This window comes from Aedes aegypti, chromosome 2 (assembly GCF_002204515.2).
Source record: "Aedes aegypti strain LVP_AGWG chromosome 2, AaegL5.0 Primary Assembly, whole genome shotgun sequence".
NCBI lineage: Eukaryota > Metazoa > Arthropoda > Insecta > Diptera > Culicidae > Aedes > Aedes aegypti.
Genome location: NC_035108.1, coordinates 398,855,405 through 398,883,061, shown reverse-complemented (window position 1 = coordinate 398,883,061; position 27,657 = coordinate 398,855,405). Strand labels below are relative to the sequence as shown.

General features: G+C 36.3%; 1 protein-coding gene across 6 annotated transcripts in view; it reads right to left on the bottom strand.

Moving 5' to 3' along the window:
* Positions 1-6,930: 6,930 nt before the first annotated feature.
* LOC5568617 (endothelial lipase) overlaps positions 6,931-27,657 on the bottom strand; it is a 39,166-nt gene continuing 18,439 nt past the window's right edge. For 2 of the 6 annotated variants that reach the window (XM_011494738.2, XM_021847059.1), the window contains exons 2-8: positions 26,905-27,104; positions 8,432-8,498; positions 8,109-8,358; positions 7,895-8,052; positions 7,612-7,829; positions 7,149-7,314; positions 6,931-7,083 (exon numbers count right to left, since the gene is read on the bottom strand). In XM_011494738.2, the coding sequence (XP_011493040.1) occupies positions 7,005-7,083; positions 7,149-7,314; positions 7,612-7,829; positions 7,895-8,052; positions 8,109-8,358; positions 8,432-8,498; positions 26,905-26,926 (960 nt within the window). In that variant the 5' untranslated portion in view covers positions 26,927-27,104 and the 3' untranslated portion in view covers positions 6,931-7,004. The other 4 variants (XM_001652399.2, XM_021847062.1, XM_021847060.1 and 1 more) reach the window with 3 other exon arrangements.

Genomic DNA, 27,657 nt, shown 5'->3' with positions numbered 1-27,657 from the left:
TTCCAGATCTTGTCCGGTATTGGGTGCCACCTTTCGAGATCGATCAATTTGGTACTAAAACTCATCATCAAAATACAATATCAAAATTCATATTTATATTTTCAAATTTATTTTTGTACACTATAAAAATGATAATATTTATCATAAATGGGTAACACGAGCCCATAAAATCAATATTTTTCGAAACATGAATTTAGTGGCTTAAGTGTCCGGTACTGGGGGATCTCCCCCTACCACCGTCTTCAGTCAAAGGCGCACAGACTGGACGATCACTAGCAACGGACAATACGTAATACCCAGTATCCCAGTGATGAGTTTTTCGTTTGCCAAAAAGTTTCCACCGACTGGAGTGGGAATCGAACCCACATCTCGTGGCACAATATGTACGCCTAAATGACAGACGCCACTGACCCCACGGCCACGAAGCCCTTAATCTTTTATCACTTTATTTCTTGAAACAGTACTGGATTGTTAATGATCATGATGTTTCACTTCCGGAAATTCTATAATTCTTTCCATTTATCTTTGCACGAGAATGAATTTAAGTTTGGCATTTATCTTTGCATGAGAATACAGGGACATCGATGTTCTTAGGAAAGAATATCGCTAGTAACTGTAGAACACAATAGAAGTACATATTCCAGAAGTCCCTTGTCGACCCCTAAGACAAGATGTGATATCTGGTTTCTTGTTAGTTTACTTCTTCTCTTGGATGATCTTTGTGTTTCCAGAAAACTGGTGCACATAAATGAAAATTTAAATGGAGACAGGAAAAAGCTGAGCTGAGCTCAGTGAGCACAAACGATGCTAAAATTACCCTACTATAATCATTGCTAGTAACGTTGTTTGGTGGACTAATCAGAAGCTGGTCCGTTTTGGCACGAAATTCATTCAAGAGTTGTCGAGTCTCGTCTTGAGGTTGACCCATTCGAATTGAGTAACAACTGGCGAAAAACTCGACTGACTGAGTTGTGCCGAGTGATTTTTTTGGTCGACAATAACTATAGTCGAGTCGTTTTGATCGGACTTATGAAATAGATATCCTTTACACCTAGTGGCCCGCGACGTGTTGTAAGTATACAGCGGTGACCCGCACAACCAGTTAGGCTGAGCACCACTAGATTAGACTATGGGCAAGCATATTTTACAACTAGTGTCGTGGACTTTGTCGCCAAATGATAAAAAAAAATGCCGGGGTCCAAAATATATCTTTTGAGGGTCCAAAATGTATTGGTAATGAAAAACAGTGCTTCACAATTCAATTATTTTCGACGTTTTTTGAACCCTACATGACCGTATGGGCATTTTTATCTCGTAAAGGAAGTTTTTCTCTACATTTTGGTATGTTCTTTGACTTAGTTACGCTGTTCAATTAATTAATTTGTACAAAAAACTAAAATCGCTTCCAAATCACAACCGTTACCCTACCGTTACCCCGAGGTTTTATTTCACGAAAGTAAGTGGATACGAGTAACTGACACTGAAAAAGGCAACAAGTCGTAGTCGAAATACGTGTATCTGTCAAAGACCAGAAATTGGGGCGGAGTTAAACAGTACAAGGTGCTCAAACCTGCAATTTAATTTCTCATCTAACGGCAGCTAAGGATAAAATAACCTTTTTTTTTCTATGAGAAGAACTTTTAAATATGACGTTTAGAGGTTGCCCCTAAAAGATTTGTGAAAAAATCCGATTTTGGTAAGTGATATCGATCAAATATTCACTGACAACCATTATTATTACTTTTTTAGCAGATCCCTCGGGGTTCAAACTATCTGGGAAAAATATTTCAATGCATGCACGAAAATTTTGCGCACTGTTTTATAAACCATGGTTATCACCATGCTTATTTCAATAATTTTTGTTTTATATCATAAAAAGTGGATATCAAACTTAACGCTAGTGATTAGTGTTTGATCCTTCGACCTTGACGCTTGCTCCTGCGGGGGCGGGTGATGAGAGCAGGATCAAACTTGTCGCGCGTCGTTCGCTCAGAGAAACGAAAAAGCGCCGCGGATCGTTAGTAGTGTTTGATCTATTGAACGCGTCGCTTGCTCTTGCGAGGGCGAGTGACGAACACTTGTTCGGTGTACAATGCGATTATCGAATAATTTCGCGAATCCGGTAAGGCGTGATTATATCACGGATCGCATCACCAAACATTGGTGACTCCCAGATCTCTACCTTATCCCACTAACCCAATATCCTTTCCATGACAACCGTGGAGATGCAGAGGTGATCTCGGTCTCTAGTAGCAACGGTAGTTACACTAACATTCCTTTCCTTCCCCGATGACCGTAAGGACGTGGCCGGCGCCATTTTTGACTTATAAAATTTGAGTTCTCGATTTGTGCACATTGAAGAATGGAAAGCTAATCCCAAGCCCCATTCATTAATTCCCTGTGGAACTTCGATTGTTCTGGTCAATCACGGAGTAGGAACTACGTATTGTACGGTCATCTATGCTTATGCATATGCTTATAAAAAGTGGATATCAAACTTAACGCTAGTATTAGTCTTCAGCTATTAAAAGATAAAAAAATTCATAAACTTTCATAAATCTTTTATTTCTAAAACATATTCATTAAAGTTATCCAAATGTTAGTATTCTCTCAACAGTTATCTAATGTTCTAATATTTTTGTCGTACAGCTTGCTTTGAGACGGTTTTTATTGTTAAATTTTGCTGGCAGCACTGTTATTGAGTAATTCAATGCTTTATTCAAGTTTATGCAATCAGCAACTATGTTGACAATGAATTTAAATTTAAAGAACAGCAATTAATTTGTCACATATGCCAATTAAATCAATAATACTAACTGTGATGAAATAATTTTCATCGCCTTAATTGACATTCGTGATTTTTCTACTCCATTTTTGTTAGCCTGGTTACTAAAAAATATTGGTGGTCGTACCATTATTAAAAGCAGTAAAGAATTATGGTTTTGGAAGCAATTGCGTCTTATGGATTTGATGCGCTGTTACTGTCGAGTGACCCATGATCCGTTTTTTGTATACAGTAATGTCCCGATTTGGTCAGCCCTATGCTGCATTTAGGGTTGACAAAATCGGAAAAGAGCTTAAATCGGGAAACAAATTTTCAACTGGTTTCAAGTTTTATTTAAATTTAAAGACTTAGTTTCATGATTTTGTGAATAAAATACATTTTTTACTTCCATTTTGTATGTACCGTAATCCAAGGTAACATTGATCAGTTTGTTGGATAATTATTATAAATTTCAAATTTCAAAATTTCGGTTATTAGATGATTGTATAGACGTATCCGATGTCATTATTAACTATATGCACCCAATATTGCCAGTATAGACGTGTAGTTTTTAATGAATAACTTGGTCGAAACAATTTTTAATGAAATGTGTTGTATGAACAGTTTAAAAACATAAAGTTAGCTTCAAAAGCATGTAAACAAATTTGGAATCGGTTGAGTATTCATGAAGTTATAGTCAAATAAAGATTATTTTTTTAGTAAAATGAGGAAAAATTTTGTAGTAAATTACTATTAACTAAAACTAGTTTTGATTTTGGACAAATATGGTGTTCAACAAAATTTTCATAAGTTAAATTTTGAAGGAAATAATGCTAAAAGTTTCAAAATTGGTTTAAAAAATAACAAAGTTATGTATACTTCTCTGAAGGTCATTTTTTATAACTTTAAAATTCAACTTCAAGCTGCTTGCGCCAACTCTAAATGTTAATATTTTTGGCTCAAATTTTGAACTTTCACTTTTTACGTGATTTGAATTCAAAAGAGCACACGATTTTTTGGTTTTGATATTTTTGAAAAAATAAGCCGCACCCTAATGGACATGCTTTATTTGGACCAGCGGTTCTCATCCTAACTGGTTATGCGGAATCATTGTCCCTGGATTCTCAAGAGTTCGTCCTTCGTGCAAAAATAAATATCAAGAATTACACACCGAATATATCTTAGATTTACACGTCACGTATTTTAGCTTAAATTATGTAAATGTATTTAAAGTATATTGTTCAATGATAAATCCTACAAACATAGTTAGCCAACATTGCTGACAAAATCTTATTGCAAGCGGAACTGCTCTGCTTACGTGATTATACTCTAAAATAAATGATGCACATGAAATTACAGAGCTGTTGATCCATTCCTGAACATTATTTTTGACAGATTCAGAGTTTGATTGTGGTAACCAAGCATACTTGTTTGCAATTTTACATTCAAGATGCAAGCAAGCATGCCATATTGATGAAAGTTGGATGCAAGATCAGGAAATGTTTCATTTTCACTCAAGATTGCAAGCATTCCTGAATGAAATGAGGCAGTTTACATGTTTCATCGTTGAATATTCAGATATAACACATTTTACATGAAACTCATAAAAGTTTACGTGTAATTTAGATTGAAGAATTGTTTGCTGTGTATAGGATTTCCGGATGTAAATCATCACGGTTACGAACAATCCAGTACCGATTGAACAGATAAAGCGTATGAAGTATTTCTTCAAAGATTAAACTAGCTTTGATAAAATTCTAACATTCTCAACATTTTTTCAAATAGAGTAATTGCAGCACTAGAATAATATCAACAATTAACCTCCATATCATACAAAAAACACTTTGCCACAGTCAAACTAAAACTTCAGCGTAATTTTTGAATTAAAATAGAAATACTTGGAAAAAAAAATACTTGCTTTTTGAATTTTGAAACATGCGCTACTGGAACGATGAAAACTTTGTCGTTTTGAGGAAAAGATGATTTCAAATAGTTGAAGAAACTTTGCGTTATAGGCAAACTCCAGAAATAATAAACTGTATCCACTTCATTTAGTTTCTTGATAGCCATTCCTCTACTCAAGACATAAGAAAGAAGAAAATCTGAAAATTGATCAAATGGCCACTACAGAAAAAAGTTTGCGAGACTTTACAAATTATACATATTTGAACTTCTGAACACGCAGCATGCGGGCCACACTACTTCAATATTCAAAATCCCTCAGCTAGCCGCACAAAACCTAGATGTGATCTTAAGTAGATGTTCAATTAATCATTCCTTCCCATTCCTCAGCATTCGCAAGGACGTGACCAGGACAGCTCTCCCCGACCAGACGGAAGAAACATGATTATAACAGAATGTGTTCCCCTGATATGATTTTTTTATATCACCACTTGTACCGTTAGTAGTAAAAATACCAGAAATTCTAACAAAATTCACACCAAATAAAACAAAAACATAACAAATCCAATTATAATTATAACAAAATTATTACAGAATGTGTTCCAAAGATGTTACATACTAACAGAAATATTGCAAATTCTGTTACTATTCATAAGTTCGGATGGTCCCAAATCATTGACTTTGGTAACGAACGAGAAGAAGGCAACCGTCATACAACGGTTTAAGGACTGTACCACCTACGAATTTGTGCGAATTGCTTAATGCTAATGCTAATCCTAAGACAAAGTCAATGACCACTGCAGATACGCCTGTATGATATTAAATGCGAGAGATGTATTATTGCGCCTGGTAGATATGCAACGTGTAGTCCACTTGATTGTTTTCCAATGCAAACATTGTGCAGCTTTGAAAATGGAGAAGTTGTAGGGTAAACGCTCCCTCAGTGGAGGTAGCTCCAAAAGTGAAGGTAGTGTGTTTTGGCATGTTTCGCACTAATAAATGACTATGTGATATGTGATTCCTCAATATACGATGCAAAAATTCTTTGAGCAATTGAATAATATCCTTGAAATTTTATCGTAAGGCTATTTAAAACAATTATTTTGCTCAAAACTATTGATTCTTTGCCCCTGTAATGGTGCATAAGTACCCATTATGGGGGGTCCCTTAAAAAATCAATTATTTGCGCCACTAAAGGAATCATGCAAGCGTTTTAGCTTTGTTTTATATAGCACACAAGTGATATCCTCGTCTTCCTAGCAGAAATCTGAAAATTTTTAGTGGATTCGAACGAGGTTCAGTGGAATTTAAAGATGCTTAACAAGATATAGGAGATATCAAATAATTGCTGTAGAATAGTTTGAATATTTTCAACAGCATTTCAGCGGAATCTAAAAATATGACTTGTAATTAACAGTTCCAGGAAACTTCCAACAAACTCCTAAGAAAGGTCAACGGTCTTGAGGTTATTCAGTTGATTATAAAATTTCTAAGCGAGATCTTCTAGAATTCTAGAAGTATTATGAGCACAATGGCGAACTTCCGGGTACACTAGTGAGATCCTGAGGATTGCAAGCCTAAGCCTTATGATTCTCAGCGGGTTTTCTGGGAATTTCCAGACGCATATTGACTCTAAACTTAATTTCTAGACGCATAAAACTCTGAGCAGAATATGAAAATTCGTAGCAATTTTCCTGAGTTTCTCAGCGGAATTCTGAAAAATATTCTCTGAGTTGTCTTGTTGGAATCTGGGCATTTCTGTTTGGAATGGAAATTTTAAGCGGAATCGAGATCAAAAGTAAAAAATCTCTGTTTTTTGTATTACAATGTTTTATTCTTCTTTATTCGTACATGCTGTAAAAGTTGCCCAAATTGATGCCATGTTTGTCACAAACATCAAGTGCTTATTATAAGAGCACTGTTTTCGACAAGTCTCCAATGGTGAGTTAAACGGCTAGTGGATATGCATATTGTGCATCCAGAAGGTAAGGAATGGTTATCCACTCCAGATCACCCATATCTTCGGATTGTGAATTTAAAGCCTTGCCCACAAGCCTCATAAAAACCAAAAAACGAATTTCACTACAAAAAAGGTAGGGAAATATACTTATCTAAAATCAACAAGAATTCGGCATCAATTTACGTCGAAGAAAGTAGGCAACAATTGTATGAGCGGAACGAAAACTGATGAAGGGTAAAAAATAATTACATTCACCCCATGATTTAAAAACCATTGTATTTTTCTTTCTTATAAAATCACTCACTTCATTCCAAAATATATATTAGAAACAATTTGTACTACTCTAAAACTGGTAATGCTATACAAAGCACGGATGTGCTATTCAAACTTCGCTCCGGCAACACCTTTGGAATACGGTGGACTACCGTTCGTTTGTAAGTAGTAATCACCTTTGGCACTAAAATTGAATGAAACATACAATTAAAATTTAATAAACTAATCCACATACACTGGGTAACTTACTCTGGACTACAGTCTATACCCATATGTACAATCTGACCGGACCGATCAACCTTGCCCTCCTTGAAGTCGCTCCATGACTTGCATCGGATCGAGTGGAAGCAAGGGTTCGGCCCTTCGGCCACACTTTCCGCCCAGAACCACCACGATCGCCGGTGGCTGCAGAGATCTGTGAAATATGAATTGGGATTATTATTTCGCCCTTCGGATTATGAGTTTACTATGAATAATCAGTTCAAACTCAAAACTATCAACTATGGCTACAAACATGCATAGCTACAGGCATGGGCTTCGGGGGAATCCAACTTGTATGGCACGACTGGAGTGGGATGGATTAGTTGGTTAAATGGGATAGGATCCAAACAGAGATAAAAAAAGGCGTAAAAGCAAACATAGTGTTAAAATCGTATGGCATTACTTGTAAAATATCAACCATTCACCAAATTTTAATTGCAATTAGCATTACCGTTGTCCGTCAGCGGCTTGTAGTTTCTCTTGGGGCAGCCGGGCTGCAAAGTTTTACCATTGTTGGGCCAAAAATCGGCCGTACCCGTGCTGACGGGAGCTCCGTACAACCAAGCATCAGTGTGAATTACGTCCACAAACTCTGCATCTTTTTCGCTCAAATGTGCCACCAACACGCCTGGATAAAACGGTGGGAAAGCTGGATCTAAAGCTGAAATTCTGAAAAAACAGATTAGCTAACACTTCAAAACGAAAATCAACCTTGAAACCGCTCAGTAATGTACCTCTTAAGCTTAATCTTCTTATCAGACAGTGATATCACAGTTCGACCTGCGAAGCCTGCTAGCTGCCCGCCAAGTGAATGTCCCACGAGATGCAGCTTATCGACGTCTAATCCCGAGTTGATCATCGCCAGTATGACGGACCCGAGCTTGTGACCTAGCTGTTTGACGTTATGAAATTTGAAGGTATTGGAAATTACATAAAACATTGACTTACTTTCTTGCAGTTTGGCACCGCCTCGAGTAGGTAGTTCCCATCGACGAGTTGTGTCCAGTCCAGAATGATCAGGTTGTGGTCGTTTCGCTTCTGGTACGCATCCACGATGACATGGACGCTCTCGACTTCCGGTGATTCGATATAGCCATGGAAATACATTACCGTTTTCTTGGTGTGATCGAATTTAGCGTGCCGAACAATATCTTCCGCCCGGTCGAGTTCGAATACCTCATGGTCTTCGAATTTGGATCTGCATCGAGAACGGGAAAACATATTTGTTTACTCAAATTTTGTTTACTTATTCGGGTATTTCACCGCCTTACCCATAGAAAAACATAAATTTGGCCGTATTCAGCTTCGCTTTGATTGGCTTCATGCCGACCCACAGTCCTGTGTATGAGAAGCAGAAAACGGTATTCAGTGAGACATCAATTAGTAGATAGCTGTATGTAGGTATATAGGTACATATAACAAAGCGTGCAATATTAATGGAAGTAAACAGAGACTGAATAAGACCAATCATTTGAATTAAATTGATAACAATCGACGCTAACGTTCTTGGAATCAGATTGGCACACCACTTGAACGAGTTGGAATGTTCTTACAAGATTGCTGACCGTTTGTACATGAAGGGGGTGGGTTGTTTGACGGCTTTGGCTAGATTTTATATAATTAAGCTGTAATTAAGATGTAGATCATTCTAGGTAACACCTCAAATTTTCAAGAACAAAAAACTAGAGAAACTTGATATAATTTCTTAGGTAATTCTCATGAGAATCCCAAAAGTAATTACATAGATTGATTTTGGAAGCATTTTGAATCGAGCATGAGCATAGATGACCGCACAATACGTAGTTGCTACTCCGTGATTGACCAGATCAATCGAAGTTGCACAGAGATTTAATGAATGGGGCTTGGGATTAGCTTATCAATGTTCACAAATCGAGAGCTCAATTTTTAAAAGTCAATAACGGCGCCGGCCACGTTTTTACGGTCATCGGGGAAGGGAAGGAATGTTAGTTAGACAACCGTTTTTACTAGAGACCGAGTATACTTCTGCTTTTCCACAGTTGTCATGGAAAGGATATTGGGTTAGTGGGATAAGGTAAAGATCTGGGAGTCACCAATGGTTGGTGATGCGATCCATGATATTATCACGCCTAATCAGATTCGCGATATAATTTGATAATCGCAGTGTACGCCGAACAAGTGATCAATAGATCAAACACTATTAACGATCCGCGGCACTTTTTCCTTTCACTACGCGAACGACGCGCGACATGTTTCATTCTGCCCTCATCGCTCGCCCCCGCAGGAGCAAGCGTCAAGGTCGAAGGATTTAATACAACTCCATATTTAATGGAAATCCCAAAACTACTGTGGAATTTCCTGTGGATTGCTGAAACTATTCCTAGACTAATACTGAAAAAAACATATACCGTGATGAATCAAAATTCAGACGGTACCAATATCCGGACACTGTGGTAATATTCATTAATTAAAGCTAGATTAGAGTGCTAATGTGTTTGGATTTTATTTGAATTCTTTACTTTTATCATTGTAGATCATTGTACTCTGAGACGAGACTCGCGGAGACGGTCTTCTTTTTCTGCGGTTGCTGAGTTTTTTCTTATTCCATTCAGTGTATATATCAATTTTGCGAAAGCCGTTCAAACTTTCACATAACCATCTCAGCAAAATGCTACGGTGTGATGTTTGCATCACACCGTAGCATAAACGGCATTTTGAGTGAAATTTCATGCCAGCAAACGTAGCAGATATTATATATAACTAGTCTTGTGTATAGATTCATCAGCATCTATGGAAAATCTGCTCCGCTGACTAAAGCTTTGAATAGTAGTTTATTTTGAAAACAATACTTTTCACTTTTTCATCCATAAAAACGATGGGCTGCATTTGACGATTCGTGACAGCGGGATCTGGGCTGCATATGACGTTGATATTTTTTCTCTTCGAGAGTCTCTCTCAGATTGTACTATCATTTTAAATCTAGTTACCACAGCCAAAAAATTGATAAAAATAATAACAAAATAGTAGTTTCTGTTGAATGTCATTTCGTCGCGGTTCATGCAAACTCAACTTCAAAAATCTATTGACGCGCAAGCCAGAACACGGATAACAATTTGTTCCAGAAAAATTGTGTGAGTCTTTTTATACAATGTTTTGAACATAATTGTTTATATAAAGTTTTTCTGGATGTTCGGTAACATAATTGATGAAGATTATGGTGCAAATTTGTATTTTACGGCGTATTGAGAGACTGTCCGGGATTACGAGTCAGTGATTTTAAATCCGGACATCATTAAAAAAAAGCCTGATTAATACTAGTGAAAGTGATTTTTATGGGAAAATAGGAGTAGAATTGTACAACATATATATGAAAAGTAGTGTGAGATAACAGAATACGAACAAATGTGAGATAAACCGTGTGAATCGTTAGTGATTGCCACTCAAGCCGCATGTACTTCAGTTCAAACTGCATGCGCTCCAATTTAGGTAACCAAAACATTAATATTACTAATGTGCAACACTATAAGGGAAACATTTTCATCGATTCTGTCAAGGAGCGATATTTCATTAAGTTTGACATGATTCTCAAAAGCGATATTCATATGTATATATCAAGTTTTAACAGAGATGTCCGGATTTCGATCCAACAGTGTCCGGATTTAAAAACACCTTTTGTATCCGGTGTCCGGATTTAAAGTCAACGTAAGCATCAATATTTTAATAATTTTCTTGTAAAAGTCATGGTTAATACTGGCTATTTCATCACTTTTATGAAGATTTAGTTTGTAAGAATGTGTTGAGCAATAATATTTCAACAAAACATAATTATATAAAAGTTTGAACATGTGTGTTGTCTTAAGCATCCGGGTATTCATTCATCACGGTACTGACAATAAAAGAATCTAATATCTTTTTTTAAATTGAATAATGCTCGCAAAAAATCATGGAAAGACCTATTTATGCATTTCTAAATAATAAAATTTAAGTCAATCTAAAAGGAATTTCAAGTCGAATCATTTTCAAAATTTACATAATCATTTCATTCAGAAGTTTTCCAAAAAATCCCTTAGAAGTGTTAAGTAGAATACCTATATAAGTAAATAAAAATTCAATATGTACTATATTCTTAATTCCACTAGAGTTTGTATCCTTTGGCAGATACACACTTCAACGTAATACGCGCATTTGTCAAAGAATACAAAGTCAAGTGGAATTAAACGATAAAGTACTAAATTCGAGAATCTGATATTAACTTCAGAGGAATCTGATAATATCTTCGGATCAATCTGGGGTAATATTCATATAAATTCTTTACGAATTTCAAAAGATCTGCTTGGAGTAACTCCTGCGTGAATTCTTGGTGGATACTGTCATACGAATAATCAAAATTTGTGATAGTTTTGTTATTAAAAAAAAACACATTTTTGGATGTTTTGTAAAAGTATTATTATCGGCCATATAGAAGAATCGACGAGTTTTGTATAAAAATGATACACATGTTGAAAAAAACTATTACCCGATATTTCATTAGCCAGAGCTTGTCAGAAGTCATAATTTGAACTTCTGGAATCAATTTTGATATTACTTCTGGGAAACTTCTTGGTTGTTATTCCTGAAATAATTCAAGAATAAATACCACAAAGAATATCATTAAAAAAAACATCCAACGGTGCCAATGGTGAAATTATTGGACGAATATTGAGAGATAACTTTGTTAAATTCAAGGAAAATTCTCAGAGTAGTTTATGAATAAAACTATGCTAGAATTCTGAAAACAATAATTGAAATAGTTTTTTTTTTGTGTTTTAACCAATTCCTTCAAGCATAGCTGGAAGAGATTTTTTGCAAAAAATTGACCCCTAGAAACCACAATTTGAACAAATTCCACTAAGTATGAAACAGGGCTCAACGAGCTTGAAGTTTGTAGTATAGCATATCATAGACTGACTGTACAGGTCAATGGTTGCTACTCTGTGATTGATCGGAACTGATAAGAATTGCACTTCGATCCAAATGAATAAGGAATGGGATTTTCTACAATTCTCTAAGTTCACATTTCAGCAGAACGCATATTATTGATCAATAACGGCGCCGGCCAAATCCTTACAGTCAGTTGGGATGGGGAAGGAATGTTAGTGTGTAATTATTGTTGCTTCTAGAGACCGAGAACACGTCCGAAGAACAAGATCTGCAAGTCATCTTTGGTTGGTGATGGTTAAGCAGGAAAACACTAGTTTTCTATTTTTCTCTCGTGATGAGAAGATATTGGAAGAAGAAGAAGCCAGTAAGAAGAAGTTAGTCAACATTCAAATTAAGCGTTGCCAGAAAAAAATTAATTTCTGGAAAATCCAGAGCATTCTACCGAGAAATTTTCCACCGAATTAATCTAAGCCACCCGTGACATCGGGTATCGTATTTTTATTTACATCGAATAAATATTGTATAAACAAAAATGATGACGTGTAGGTTCTATTTTTCTTTGATAATTTTGACTTGAGGTATCATTTTAGTGATGAAAATGATTTAGCTCAGCCAATGTACCTGAGGTATGAACGAATAAAACTAAACAAACAAGACATGAGAATTGCTAACTAGTAGAGAATGCTAGATATAGGGAAGGAAGGAAGGATGCCAAAAGCACCATTTATGGCCAAGAGGGTTGGAACAAACAAGTACCGTTCTGATTCAAATTCCGGACAGCTTCAAATTCCGGACACTCTACTTTATATGGGAAATGTTTCACATGAAATGTTTCAAAATTTCCCGTTCAAAAGTTCACAACTTTCAGACACGTTTTAGGCTGTGAACCGTTTCACCAGTTCGTTTAACTATTAGTTCAAATTTGACATTTCAATAGTTATTTTCCCCTCATATGGTTAAATTGAACATCGCAGTCGACCCATTTGAGCTTTGACAGTCGAGTAGTTATTTCAGAACAAAGTTGACAGATGGTTAGTTATTCTCAAATTCACGGGAGCAAAAAATAACTTTCGAACTGTCAAGTTTAACCACGCTCCAGAGCAGGGTTATTTCCAACCGGAGGGGAAATAACTATCGAGCTGTCAAATTTTAACTAAAAGTTAAACGAACTGGTGAAACGGTTCACAGCCTTAATATGAATTTACCATAGCAATCCATGAAATTTTATAATTCGCGATCAGCTTTGACGTTGCTATAACGGATGAGAAAGTTTAATTTATAATTTAACCGTTTTAGTTTTGCTTTTCGTGGGCTGTCCGGAATTCGAAACAAAGTGTCCGCAATATGAAACAAAAGTGAGGTTGCGTCCGGAATAAGAATCATGGAAAGATTACTAATTTCTATTTATTTCAGGTCATTCAAGCTGTGAAATCCGAATCTTCGACCGCCATCCGAAAGATTAGTGTTTTGAAAGCATGATAACGCAGAGGTATCATATATTATGTTTCAATTTATATGATTTTCGAACGGTTATACTATGCTCAGTCCTTAAGTGTCCGTAATATGAATCAAAACGGTAACACAGCGTAACAAAAATGACATTTTTGCGTGCCTCAAGGATCAAATTATGTGTCTCTAGTAGTTTTGAGGTTGCTGAATCTGATGCCATTCTCAGAAATGTTCCAGCACGTCACAATTCTAAGATACAGGTCGCCAAAGTTGTATAAAACACTGTTTTTATTGAAGTTTACAAAAAATTAAGGTATAATTTATCAAACTTGTTTGTAATCTAATCCACTATACATGCAAAATAGGACCTGAACTTTCAATTTGGACATAAATTTGTTGAAATTGCACGATTAAATTTAGTTAACACCGATTTATTCAACATGCTAGCAGTCTCCATACAAAATGCTTCGTTTCTCTTATATGGGAAAAATACACAGAAAATTTAAATTCTGTGGCAAATAAGACAAATAAATTGCCTTACAAGCCGGCAAACTTGCATGCAAGTTAACTAAGATAATTAATTTTTGCATTTTCAACAGCTAATATCTCAAAAACTAGACGTGCTATGATATTTTTGAAAACGTCAATAAATTCAGCAACCCAAAAACGTGTTCCGCAGTGTAATTTATTCTTCTCTAAATCCTACCGTTAGAGTTGGTCTCCTTAAGGCTCAAGAATCCATCATTCAATCATCAAAAATGAAAAACCAGTTTTTTCGTTCAATTTTAAGGAAATCCTTATGAAAATCTATCACTGTTTTATAAATAGCAAGTTCAATGCAATGATACATTTTCATAAACATTGCTTCAAATTTGAGCAAAAACACTGTTTTTGAAAATTTGTAAAACGATGATACATATTTTTCTCTTGAAGCGTAAGTTTTATACAGCAGCTATGGGTTAGACCGCCTGTCTTATTTCAACGGCTCTGAGGATCCATGGACTTATTTAGCGCATTTCACGACTCCTAACATTTCGATAAATATGAAGAAACTGAAATCAGCGGTTCATAACAAAATTGTAGTAACGAGTCATCCATAGCTTGTTTGCCACGTTAAAAATGTGTTATCATTAGCATGAAGCGAGCTCACCAGTTAGCAATCCATCCTAGATTTAACACGAATATCTTTTCGCACTCACTGAACGCGAACCAAAGGCTAGACAAGAGACTGCAGCAAACAAAAAACTTGAAAATATTTTTCCAAGGAGTTGCCTGTTTCATCCTGTAAAACCAGCTTTTATTTTTAGGTATAACTTTTCTGTTTCCTAACAATAAAACGTCTGGTTTATTAAAGTCCCTTCTCCATTAAATGGATAATCTGTACATGAAAAAGGGAAGAAACAGTGCCACATATAGCCGAAAAGGTAGTGTTTCAAATATCAATTTTCTCCAAATTCGTTAAGCTCAACTTAAGATTTGATGGGATTCGCTCAGTGTCTGCATATTTCAATATACAGTCAACAACGCCGACCATCAGTAGGATCCATCATCGTTGATTTCTTCTTTGTGTGAATGTTTTTTTTTGACAATACATGCACGAATCTGGTAGAACGTGCATTCAGTTTTCAATTACTTTTTCTACACTGATTTTCATCCATCTACTGACATTTGGTGGCAGCAAATTCAATTTCGCTAGTGAAAAAAATCATTTCCATCAAAATCCCCCACCAAAACATCCGCAAATAGCAAAAGTTGTATTTTTGTTATTAAAAGACAACCATGATTCATCAAGTGGAGACATCACATTGCCGTTTTCTTACACCAGTATATATTCATTTGTAATGTTTTATATTCAACTTTGAATTTCAGTGCCACTAGGTGAAATTGAATATCGGAATGACATCAACAGTGGGTGGAATTGAATGTGTGCGTGTGTTGCCCTCACTCACTCTCTTTCTCGTCGCATTCGCTCTCATAGTCAGATTGTCTTCGTGCTAGCGGAGTTTGTTTTCGTTCGTTTTAGCATTAATCGGGAATCCTTTGGCTGAATTTTTACGTCAATGGTTTCGCTGAAACCTTCACTGTAGCTTTTGGGGAGTCCTAATGAACAAACAAGGTACCGTAAAACGGAGTAATTTTGATAGTTATTTTTTTTTTTTTTTTTTGAAGAAAACTTCAATATTTATGCATTCTGTTTCAAAGAATTACAATTTATATTTTTAAAACAAGTATTGACATCCTAGCTACCGATTTATTCTGGATGAACATATTATTTTTCTCATATTCGAAAGTCGGTTTTCTGTTTTTGGGTAACTTTGATAATGGAGTATAAATCAAACAAAATTGAATGAATTACGGAACATTTATAGAGCGTTACATACTTCTCTGCGTTTAACGCTACATGGAAATTTCTGACTCAGTTTACAAAAATGGTCCCAGTTTGTAAAAATGATTTTCGCTAAGAGATTTGAGACCGAATTCATGTTCTACTATAACTAGGCTGTCAGAGATAAGTGATGAACTCATTAAGACTTCATCAAATAGTGATCGTGGAACAGATTGTTTGTAAGCGTTGCAAAAACGCTAATATCATATAAAATTTAATTGTTTGCATATAAATCCTTAAATTCACTTGATTCCAACGAAAATAGCATTGTCATGAAGTGTCATACTGATACTTTTCATTTTTGCATTCGTTGTGCTTAACTGATTAACAGAAACTTCGGTATTCCGTTTAATATTATGAGGTTCTCGCACTATCAAAGTTACCCCGTTTTACGGTGTTCAATATTGCCAGAAAGAGATATGTTGCTTTTTAAATTCCGTGTTCCTCTAGTTGCCAAAGCGAGAAATTTATTACAGCCTTTTGATTGTTGTTTTGTTTTTAGTTCTGAAAGTTTCAAGAATATTTATACATATTCGCAAAAGTTATCAAAGATGGAGCAGCACGGAAGACGTGACAGAATTCTGCACAATTATGTTAAAAACCCAACATGGTCGGGAGAAACGATTGCAAAAATGCATGAATTTTTAAAATTTTGTTTCGAAAATTTTACGTTGCAAAATGTTAGGTAGATGTACCGTTTGAGTTAAAATTTGTTTTTATAGATAAATTCACTCGCAAGTTGATAATTTGGTAAGCGGTTATGGAAGGAAAACATCAATGATTTTTATCACTGGAGCAACAAAATGGACAAGTTTGCAAAGAAAAGTGTCTTTAGAATAGAATTTTCCCATTCATTAAATCGAACAAAGGTCCCGTGATGTTCTGACTCAACTTAGCAACTGGCATTGCATTCCTGGTTCCATATAATATGGTAAGTCTATGGTGTTAGTACAATGATGTATACTTTAGTGAAATAAAAGTATCAGTTAACCAAATTATTCAATCATCCATCCGATCGATAAATTTTGGGCAATCATCAAACGTAAATAAAAATAAGTCGAAATAATAGAAACGTCGTCTGATACATGAAATATTCAATAAGGTAGACAATGGTATTATGCAAGAATACATGGGTGGGATCCCCAATTAACCATAAGCACTAATTATGAGCTCTAGATCAGCATCATTGATGCAAACAGGCATTATAATAGCACTAAAAATGCTTACACGCTTTTGACAGCTCTTCCAGTGCATAGGAATCCTATCACTGCAGCATTAATGTTTCTAAACCTGACGCATACAGGCATGAAATAAGCACTGTATTGGCTCTATATTCGCATATCGGGCATGTTTTAATCCTATTTAATGATTAGTATTTGCATATAGTGGTAAGAGGGATCAAAATATAGTCGACAATAGTCGTGTACGAAAAACACCCAAATAAATAAATCTGATGTAGAGAAGTACTCTCTGAGTCATTTCATTATATTTTTGCATGTTATTCGCACTTTCCATTTTCATTATTTCATTTACTTGCCACGTACGCGAAAGCTCTCTGGCTGCGTACATGAAAGCACAAAAAATCGCCCCAAAAACAAGCCTACAACTGACGTTCCTTACGTGCATTAGTGGTGCAAGAAAGCACGGTTATATCTTGGAATTATAATAGCACGCTATTTCGTCTTTTATGGCATTTTAAAAGCATTATATGCGTATATAAAGCTGCCATGCATCAAATGACTACCCTGTATGCGCATACAATACTGTTACCGTGCCGTATTATCGTGCTTAAACTTACTCGGGTTTAGCAAAAAGTTCAAAAACTCAACGGAAAAGCTAAGAAATAGTTCTCTTATATTTTCCCTTCAAATCGTTTTTTTCTCTTGAAGAAATCACTCATTATTTGCTATCTAATTCTAAGTGAAACAGTAGTAATATTCGCTGTAATTTTCAACCTTTTATACTCTTAGCAATCCCATCATTTAATCTTACCGGGTCTAATCAAAATGTATTTGCTGTTGACCTATACATGATGTGCAACGAAATGGAAGACTTTGGAAACTTTTCACACCCTTCAAAAATTATCCATTGCTATCTAGATCCAGAGCGTAGAGCAATTAAAAATCATGGACGAGAACAGCTTTCCCTGAAAGTTCACAAAGTTGATAGGAGCAACGATGGAAGGTGTGCAAAATTGTGTGAAGGATTCAGGCAAAAAATCCAGTTCCTTTAAATAGAGACTGCAACAAGGAAATGGACTTTCGTGCCTGTTGTGCCGGGGTACGATTTTTACGAGGTACAGTCAATTTGTTTGCTTCGCGGATGATATGGACATTGTCGGCCGAACATTTGAAAAGATGGCAGACCTGTACACCTGCCTGAAACGCAAGGCAGTAAAAGTTGGACTGCGGTAGTGAATGCGTCCAAGACAAAGTACATGGTAATAGGTGGAGCCGAGCGCGACAAGGTTCGCCTAAGAAGCAGTGTTACGATAGACGGGGATACTCTAGCCGTGAAATACGAAGGTGCATTATCAGTGGAAGTCGGGCCTACTATGGCCTCTACAAGAAGGTGCAGTCAAAAAAGATTCACATCCGCACCAAATATACCATATACAAAAGACCGGTAGTCCTCTACGGACATGAAACGTGAACGATGCTCGAGGAGGACCTGCAAGCACTTGGAGTCTTTGAACGTCGAGTGCTTAGGAAAACAGTGTGTTGCGGCAAAGGATGAACCACAAGCTCGCCCAACTCTACGGCGAACCCAGTATCCAGAAGGTGGCTAAAGCTGGAAGGATACGATGGGCAGGGCATGATGCAAGAATGCTGGACAGCAACCGTGTAAAAATGGTGTTCGCTTCGTATCCGGTTGGTACAAGAAGGCATGGAGCGCAGCGAGTAAGTTGAGCGGATCAAGTGCACAGCAATTTGGCGAGTGTGGGGCAGAACCGGGGATGAAGAGATTAGGCCACGAACCGAGTACTGTGGCGTGAAATTATTGGTACAGTGTTATCTGGCCGGCGTTCAGACAGGCTGGGTAATGCTAGAGAAAAGAGCCCCAAGCGTTTTAAGTATTAAAATATTTGCATTATTCACTGTCATAATGGAACTTATCTATTTGATAATACGTCGGTATCAAAATTCCATCGGAAAATTCAGAAATGGAATCTTAAACGTATCTTTAGAACGCCAAAAAATCGTCTAGTCCGGTCTGTCTGAACACCGACCATCTGTTTATATGTTAACTAAATAAATTAATTGAAAACCTGATCAAAACCGTTTTACTGCAAACAGTTGTGCTCATGGATAGAAAATGAGTTATAAGTGCGTAGTTTGGTGGCACCTTGTTCATTTCAGATAATTCGTTACGCATAAATACGTATCGTACGACCTTGCCGATAAATGTTGGATCCATTAGAAATGAAAAAACATCAGGTCTATTAACACTTGACATCAATCTCCGAACGGAGGCTGTGGAAGTTCCAGTGCCTCGGTAACACAGAAAATGATCAATTTATAAATTGCTTCCCCTTGCCGTGTTGCGCTGCACGAGCCCAGTTAACCAGCTGATAGGGAGATAAGAATACATGTATGATATTTTTTAGCTTTACTAGGCGCCCGGTATGATATCTAAACTGTGATACTTGATTTGGATGGTTTCGCACTCATGTCCCGATCAAATGATCAGGTCATTACAGTTTTCAATTGCAATGAAACAAACGTATAATTTTAATTATTTAAAATATTCGTTAGTATTTCAACCTGTACAATTCCGTTTTTAGCCAGCACGGTTACTCACAATGCACATCACGTGTCGTTATCTGCTGAACAGAACGACGACACAAATAAATATATTACATGGTCCAGTGCGATGCGCCCAACTATTCCAATCCATAACCCAGCACAATATGTTCTATTTTTAGATAAGATAATACATTGATTGCAGTGCTGGGGGTATGACTGTGAAAAACATTTATTAGGCACTGCCAGAATGCAATAAACGAGTTTATTGACTTATGTTTTGTGAACTGTTATCAGGCTAGATGATTTTGAACTTGAACATTAAAATATGTTTTGTGAAGCGTTTTAAGGAATGTGTCGAAAAGTATTCGCAAACATTCAAAACGGTATATCCCACAGTTTCTTTTTCAAACATTTTTTCAAGCAAATCTATGTTATCTTTTGAAGAAATAAAACACTATTGAAAAACATGCAGTCTTCATATAAAAATAATAAGATTTATTCGGCAAAGTGTCTTTATAGTGTTCTTTAGATTTGCTGATTTATAGTGAACAAAATATATATCACATGAAATTTCTCAAAACCGATAGAGCTGAGCATTGTACAGTCACCCACGATTTGTATAATTGTTAATGCTATGCTATGCTATGCTAAGAAAATATATATTATGGGAGAATATAAAAAAGGCAATTCTATCGGCAAATATGTTTACTTAATAGAGAAAGTGTACCAGTTATGGCTATAGTGGTTCCCTATTTCGCCATATGAGAAATGTTGTGGACCTTCACATTTTAAAAGTTTTTGAATGTTTTAGCTTCAAGATATAATTGATATCCTACTACCTAAACACACAAAATAATTAAAAGTTTGAAAATAATTGAGTTGTCATGTATGGCGAAATAGGGAACCACTATGGTCATAACTGGTACACCTACCCTAAGGGCGTACGGAAAAAATCTTATTATTTCTTCAAAAAACCTCAATTGTAGGAATAAGGTTTGTTTCATAAAATCACTTTTGGCAAATTTCATGTCTTCACTTCTTTTCGATCAACACATTGAATTTATTTGTACTTATCAAACAAATGTGACAACCATTTGTTTGTCTCTCTCAATTATTCAACTGCAAGGGTCCTCGATGTTCAAGCTAATTGTTGAATCAACACTCAAGCTCAAGTCTCTCGACTACTGAAGCAACTGATTAGCATTTTCATTTTCCGCTTGAACAGAATTTAATTAAGGAACCTATAAGGAACGTGCAAGCGATGATACTTACACCACTCACCAAAGTGGAGCTCCTTGAAGTGACAATATTCCCCCATTCCATAAAGAACACAGCTCTACCTTTCATTTTCAACGACACACTTGTCGACTCTCGAAACCGACATCACCCAATCATGCGACGATGACCGGTTAAGTTTAATATGTTCGAATACATACCTAACTGACAGGGTTTGTTTTTGCTGCATGCCGGGTAGCAAAAGAAGCGGTACTCATATTATGAAAAAGCAATCACAACCGTGATCAAACAGGAAACAAGCCTTTAATGGATTCTATTGCTATTTAAAGCATTCAAAACTCGACTAACTTAGGGAAGATGTACCGGTATTTGCTACAGTAGAGTAAAGTGGGGCAAAAGTTCGAGTAGGGTAAGAGTTTCTTTTTAAGATTTCTAGCTCAATTTAAAACAAATCTTAGAATAAGGTGAGGCAAAAGTTCGACCTTAGTGGTATAATCAAAGTTTCAAGGAAAACAATAGCAGTTCAAACAAAACAAATACCATACAGTGAACCTTCAACATATTGGCTATAATTTTGCTGAACAAACTTGTGTCAAAATATTTACCCATTTTTAGTTATAACAGTTTCAAAATCGATTGTCTTATTCGAACTTTTGCCCCACCGGTGGGGCAAGAGTTCGAATCTAGTGTGGGGCAAAAGTTCGCTGGCTAAAACCCAAAATGTCGATCCTTTTATGACAGGCAAACTTTACACCAGCCGTAAACTTAAGTTTGCCGAAAAATACACACTAAATTTTCATGAAAAAATTGCCCAAAACCGGGTTAACTGTAATAGCAGTTTTTCGCAAAACTAAGTGGAAATGTATAATTTTGGTGACAGTTTTCACACGATCAGACAAATATAACTTAATTTGAAGATAATATGTGGATTTTAGGCAATTTGCAAATTTTTCCGTGATTTTATACATGGGTCGAACTTTTGCCCCGCTGATTCGACTTTTGCCCCACTATGGGCCAAAAATTGTTTTCAAGCATTTATGCAAAATCTAATACACTTCAAAGCAACCTTATGATAGGCCTAGAAACGCCCTTACATAAAATATTGAAAAAGATTTTATCTTCAATTGATTCAATGCAACGAAAGTTTGACAAAAAATTACAATATTCACGTCGAAAAACAACAAATAGCCATATTTTTTCCAAATCTCAATCGATTTTTATGATATTTGGAGCAAAAGTATCTTACTTGAATAGCATTCGAACCACAATGACATTATACCACTAAGGTCGAACTTTTGCTCCACCTTACTCTACCAATATTTGCCACCCTAGATTATTTACCATTTTAGCAAATAAATATATAAAACTCTAAGAGTTCATTCGCCACCCCAGTTCAAAGAACTAAACAATGCTTTTAACCACTTCTTATATTAATTCCTGCCAAACTTAAATTGAAATCTTACGTTTAATATATTGATAGCATTCAAAAGTCTTTTGATTTATTTTCAACAAATATTTAACCTGAGGATGGCGAATTGGTACATCTACCCTATGTGTGGGATGGAGGGGGTCCATTGATGGCATATGTACTCATTGGAGGCAAAAACAACTGCAGAATTGAGCAGCCGGCATGATGTGCCCCGGCAAGAAAAACTAACAGTGAAAGAATAATTGCAAATCGAGCTCCATTTCCTGGCGCAAGCAGTTAGAGTTAATGCGGAAATCGACCTGTTGAAATGAAAAGTTTGACGGCCCTTGACATCTGATTCCATTTAGCGTTGGGATCATTAGATCTTGTTCGTGATTGATATAATCTGAAATGCTGCCTAGACTCTAATTGATAACGAAGGCGAAAAGGTCTCATTTAGTTCTTCAACTTTGTCAAAGACACCAACTTTGTATCCAATCGCTGGATTGAGATATAAGCAAATAATATGTTTGTTTATTAGCGCCACCTTGGGAGAGTTTTTCAAACTACTATGTCTCTGGGCGAATAGATCCCATTTAGTTGAACACTTTTGTCGAAGACACCAATTTTGAATCACATCACTGAACTAAGATATATAAAAAAAGGTATTACCACTAGCGCCATCCCGTAAGTGTTTTCCGAACTAATATGGTTTAAGGCGAATAGGTCTCATTTATTTGTTCAACATTATCCAAGACACCAACTTTGTACCTGATCACTTGACTGAGATATTAGCAAATAAAATCTTTGTCCACTTGCGCCATCTTGTGAGCATAGTATATTTCCGAACTAAAAAAGTTTTTTGCGAATAGGGTTCATTCAGTTGTTCAACTTTATCGAAGACATCAACTTTGTATCTAATCATTTGACTGAGATACAAGCAAATAAAATTTTTGCACACTAGCGCCAGCTTGGGAGTGTTATAAGGTTTTATGTGACTAAGAATAATTTAGTCGTTCAACTTTGTCGAAGACACCAATTTTGTGTCTCATAAGTGGACTTAGATATAGGCAAATAAAGGTTTTGCTCACTAGCGCCATATTTGGAGTGTTTTCCAAATTTATAAGGTTGTATGCGAAAAGGTATTTTTTTATTTATTTATCACCGTCTTGAATTTAAAAAAAATCCCCAGACTGTATCTTACTCTAAGTTCCTTATTCTATTTTTAAAAACAAACTTTATCATTTAGTTGTTCAACTTTGTCGAAGACACCAATTTTGTAACTGGACTGAGATACAAGCAAATAAAATCTCTGCTCACTAGCGCCATCTTGTGAATGTTCTCCGAACTATTATGGTTTTAGGCGGATAGATCTCATTGAGTTGATCAACTTTGTCAAAGATACCAATTTTGTATCTCTTCGCTGGACTGAGATATAAACGAAGCAAATATTTGTACGCCGGAAATATGTTACCAAGTGGAAGTCAACAGACCTGTGGTCAACTTTGCAGAAGATAGTTTTCTCCTAAACCTCTTTATTTTTAAGATATTTGCACTACAAGTACCTACTGTCCTATAAATTTAAAAATTTGAAACAAATCTTTGAAATCGAGGATGTTCGAAAGAGGAGAGAAGATCACTATTGTTTGGCAGGGGGATTCTCAAATTTGGCAGAAACACGCAAAAATTGACAGCAGCTTTCATGCTCGCAGCTTCAATGCTGAAAATTGTTTATTCCAACCCCCTGAAGAAAGCACTAGTTTTTGAAGCCAGCACCCTTTTGAGCGGCGCTAGTCAAGGAAATTTCCATTACGAAAAGATCCTGTTTCGAGGTAAAATTGCTCATGTACACATAGCCACATTGATATTTTGTTTCAAAAACAATTGGTTGTTCAGACAGACTGGACCAAGTGTTATTGAATAGTTTGAGAAAAACGTACCCCAAACATTCTAAATATTATAATATTTGCATTATTTGTTATGATAATACTAAAATTCGAAATTCGAATATGCTTGCTGAATTCTAACTAATTCAGCATTTATGGAAATAATGAACAATTAAGTTTCAAGAACACGGCCTACATGTAGGCAATTTCCAAAGGAATTTCGTAGAATCTAACAGAAATCAGAATACAGTGGAATTTCGATAGTTATTTGAATGCACTTCGTTTCAATTGGGCTCCCATTGGGTGGGCTATAGCCAATGTTTAACCAAAAAGTGGTCGCTTGGGCCGGCATTTGTGCCAAAATATTCATTGGACTACATTTGTTGACTCTTCTTAATGTATTCGAATCCTCTGAGCAGAATCTCAATAAAGAAACTTAAAAGTAGATGGAGTACCTTGTACCTTTTAATTCCGCCCCTAAATGCTTATCTTGACAGATAAGCGTATTTTGACTACCACTTGCAGTCTTCTTCAGTGTCAGTTACTCGTATCCACTATTGTAATAATAAATGTATTGGATACGAGTAACTGACATTGAAGAAGACTGCAAGAGATAGTCGAAATACGCGTATCTGTCAAGATAAGCATTTAGGGGCGGAATCGGAAGGTACAAGGTACTCCATTTACTTTTAAGTTTCTCTACATCTTTTTTTTGAACACTATGAAGCAGTCGATGGAAACTGGACGTCTGATGTCAAGCAAGAGACATTTGATTTGGATTTGCGGACCCTGATTCGAAACCCCTTGACTTATTTTTGTAAAGCTATTTGGAAAGCGAAGTTTATGCCAGAAAATCTCGAACTATTGACAATCAATGTTTTCATGAAAAATAGTGCAAATAAATTGCAGAGGATTAAATAACAATACCTCATATATAGAAATTGATCAATTTTTTACCAAGTTATTAAACACTGCCCTACACCAGTAGCAAATGTATCACTTCTAAGGTTTTTTATGTTAAGGTGTTCCTTATTTAGTTGGTCATGCTCTGCACGCAACATCCTCTTTCCAGGTTGCTTTAAAAAAGTGTAGAAGATTTTTTTGTAAACGGTTCCAAGGCTTACGTTTCAAAACAACCCGGGCATTATGCTCCTCCCATAGAAAAAAGGTCCACAGCGTTTTAGAAATGTAAAGGTCCACAGCGTTTTAGAAATGTTTCCAAGGAGAATTCCACCACCTGTTAAGCTTAAAAGGGACCATTAGCGTTCGTCTTCCAGTAAAAGTTTTTGTAATAAGTACAATAGTAAAGAATGGGCTTCATTCACCCTGAGGCTTGCTTATTAGAGGCAAAATTTTAAAACAAAACCTGTTTTTTTGATATTTTTGGAATTTCTACTGATTGTTTATACTTTTTAAAGAACAAATATGCGCAACATAATTTTTCCGCGAATGTTTAAGCTAGATGATCATAGTTACGTGTAAAAGAATCCTCAATCCCGTGAAAATTATAAGGGGCGTATTGCCCCGTTGAGGCGTATTACACCGAGTTACCCTAACATCTTTTTGACAATCGTATAAATCTCACACATCAAAAAGAGCCTGGACAGTATGCCCCAGCATCAGTATAATATGTTCCACAACAAACGGATAGTACGCTCCATGACAAATGGGCAGTATGTCCCATGACTGTTAGCTGCTTATGCACGCAAAAAAAACTGCTGACGAGCTTGCTCGGGAATAGATGGCATCAAGATTGGGTCATATTGTCCGACCCGTGGTGGGGCATATTGCCCAGTTATGGAAAGTTATTAAAAATGGATATTTCAGTGAATCTCAACTCTTTTTTGTCATTCTAACTAATGATACTCGTTCATTAGTTCCAGCATCGACGTCTAATCATTGGTTGCTTTGATGTTGTTGCTACTCAAACTCAAAAAATGCTTAAACAAACTGCGTGATAAATTACATCGAAACTCAACTGTTGATACTTTTTGCTGCGTGTTACAGCTGCCAAAATTTCATAATGAGACAGTCTCATGAACAGTTAGAATTCCCAGTCATTTTCCATTCTATATTGTATCTGGTTCGTTAAGTATTGAAGAGGAGCGTATTGTCCGGGTGGGGCATATAACACCCAGTTACCCTAAACATTTTTCAACGCCAGAAAAACTACACAACATACAATTTGATAATATTTAAGACAAACCACGTCTAATAAAACCACGAACCTTTTGTAATGCTTAAAACACACGCCTTTCACAAAGTTTAAATTACTTTTGGTTTTGGTTATATATAGCACTTTGAAGTCCTGATTATTTGTTTTTCCATTAGTTTCATTAATGATCGAATCACTAAGCTCAAAAATTTGTGCCGAAACAAATGATAATTTAGCAAAACCAGTAGAACTCTAAAATATTTTTTGAAACACAACAAATGTTTATCGAAGATTTAGCTTTTATCCATTCATTTTGTTTCATAGACGGAAAACCAAATATCGCCTTATTCAACCTTCATGTCTGTATATTCTAACCTGTTAAAGTTCACAATGCATATTACGGGAAACTTTCCACTCTGATCTCCTGTGAATCATGTAATGTGCACTTTGATTTTTCCCATACGATTTCAATTATCCGTTAGGCACGCAAGCGTAATTTCCTAAGCCATAAATTTGTTATCATACTTCTAATTACCACAATGCATCAGGCTTGATTGCAGTCACAAAACAATATCTTACGTGGATTCTTCATCTTTTTCATCCTTGTTGACAACAGCTGCTTCTTCCCTCACTCAATTTAATCATGAATCACAACACAACTGATCACTATCATTACCGCCTCCAGGTATAAGATATCTGAAACAACTTCTGAGCTCCGATTACTGCCACAACAGTAACCAGTTGAGGACGGTCAAGCAGCAACACACGACCGCAACGAGCTACCGAATAGACCAACGTTTGAACTAGAACTACACTGCACAAAACGGGCTGCTCACTGTTGCACTTGCATCGTTCTCTACTCCTGACACTGCACTGTGTGCATACCCTTCCCCCCACTGCCCTGAACTTGTTGTACTTAGACGCGATCTGATGCTCGACGAGCCGATTGGAATATTTTTGCATCGTTTCTCGTAGACCTGCTTAATGCCACCCCAAACACAGAACCTTTACCACTTTCGATGGACCGGAATGGATCCGAAGTGTTGCAATGCAGCTATCAAATCTCGTCGTCGTCGTCGGTCGGTGCCACCGGTGGTAATTAGTAATGTCTAATGCTCCGCTGACCGGTTCGCAGCTAATTCCAACTGGGCCAAAGTGCTAAAAATTCAACCAAACTGATGCTACTACGCGGTTGGGCGTAGCAAATGGGAGGGAGGGGGATAGGTGATCCATTGCCTTTTACCTGATCTATGCTACAAAGGTTAATAGAACTTTGATTTTTTATTTAAATTTTATTTGGATATTGTCTATCCGGGGAGAGGTTAATGGCAA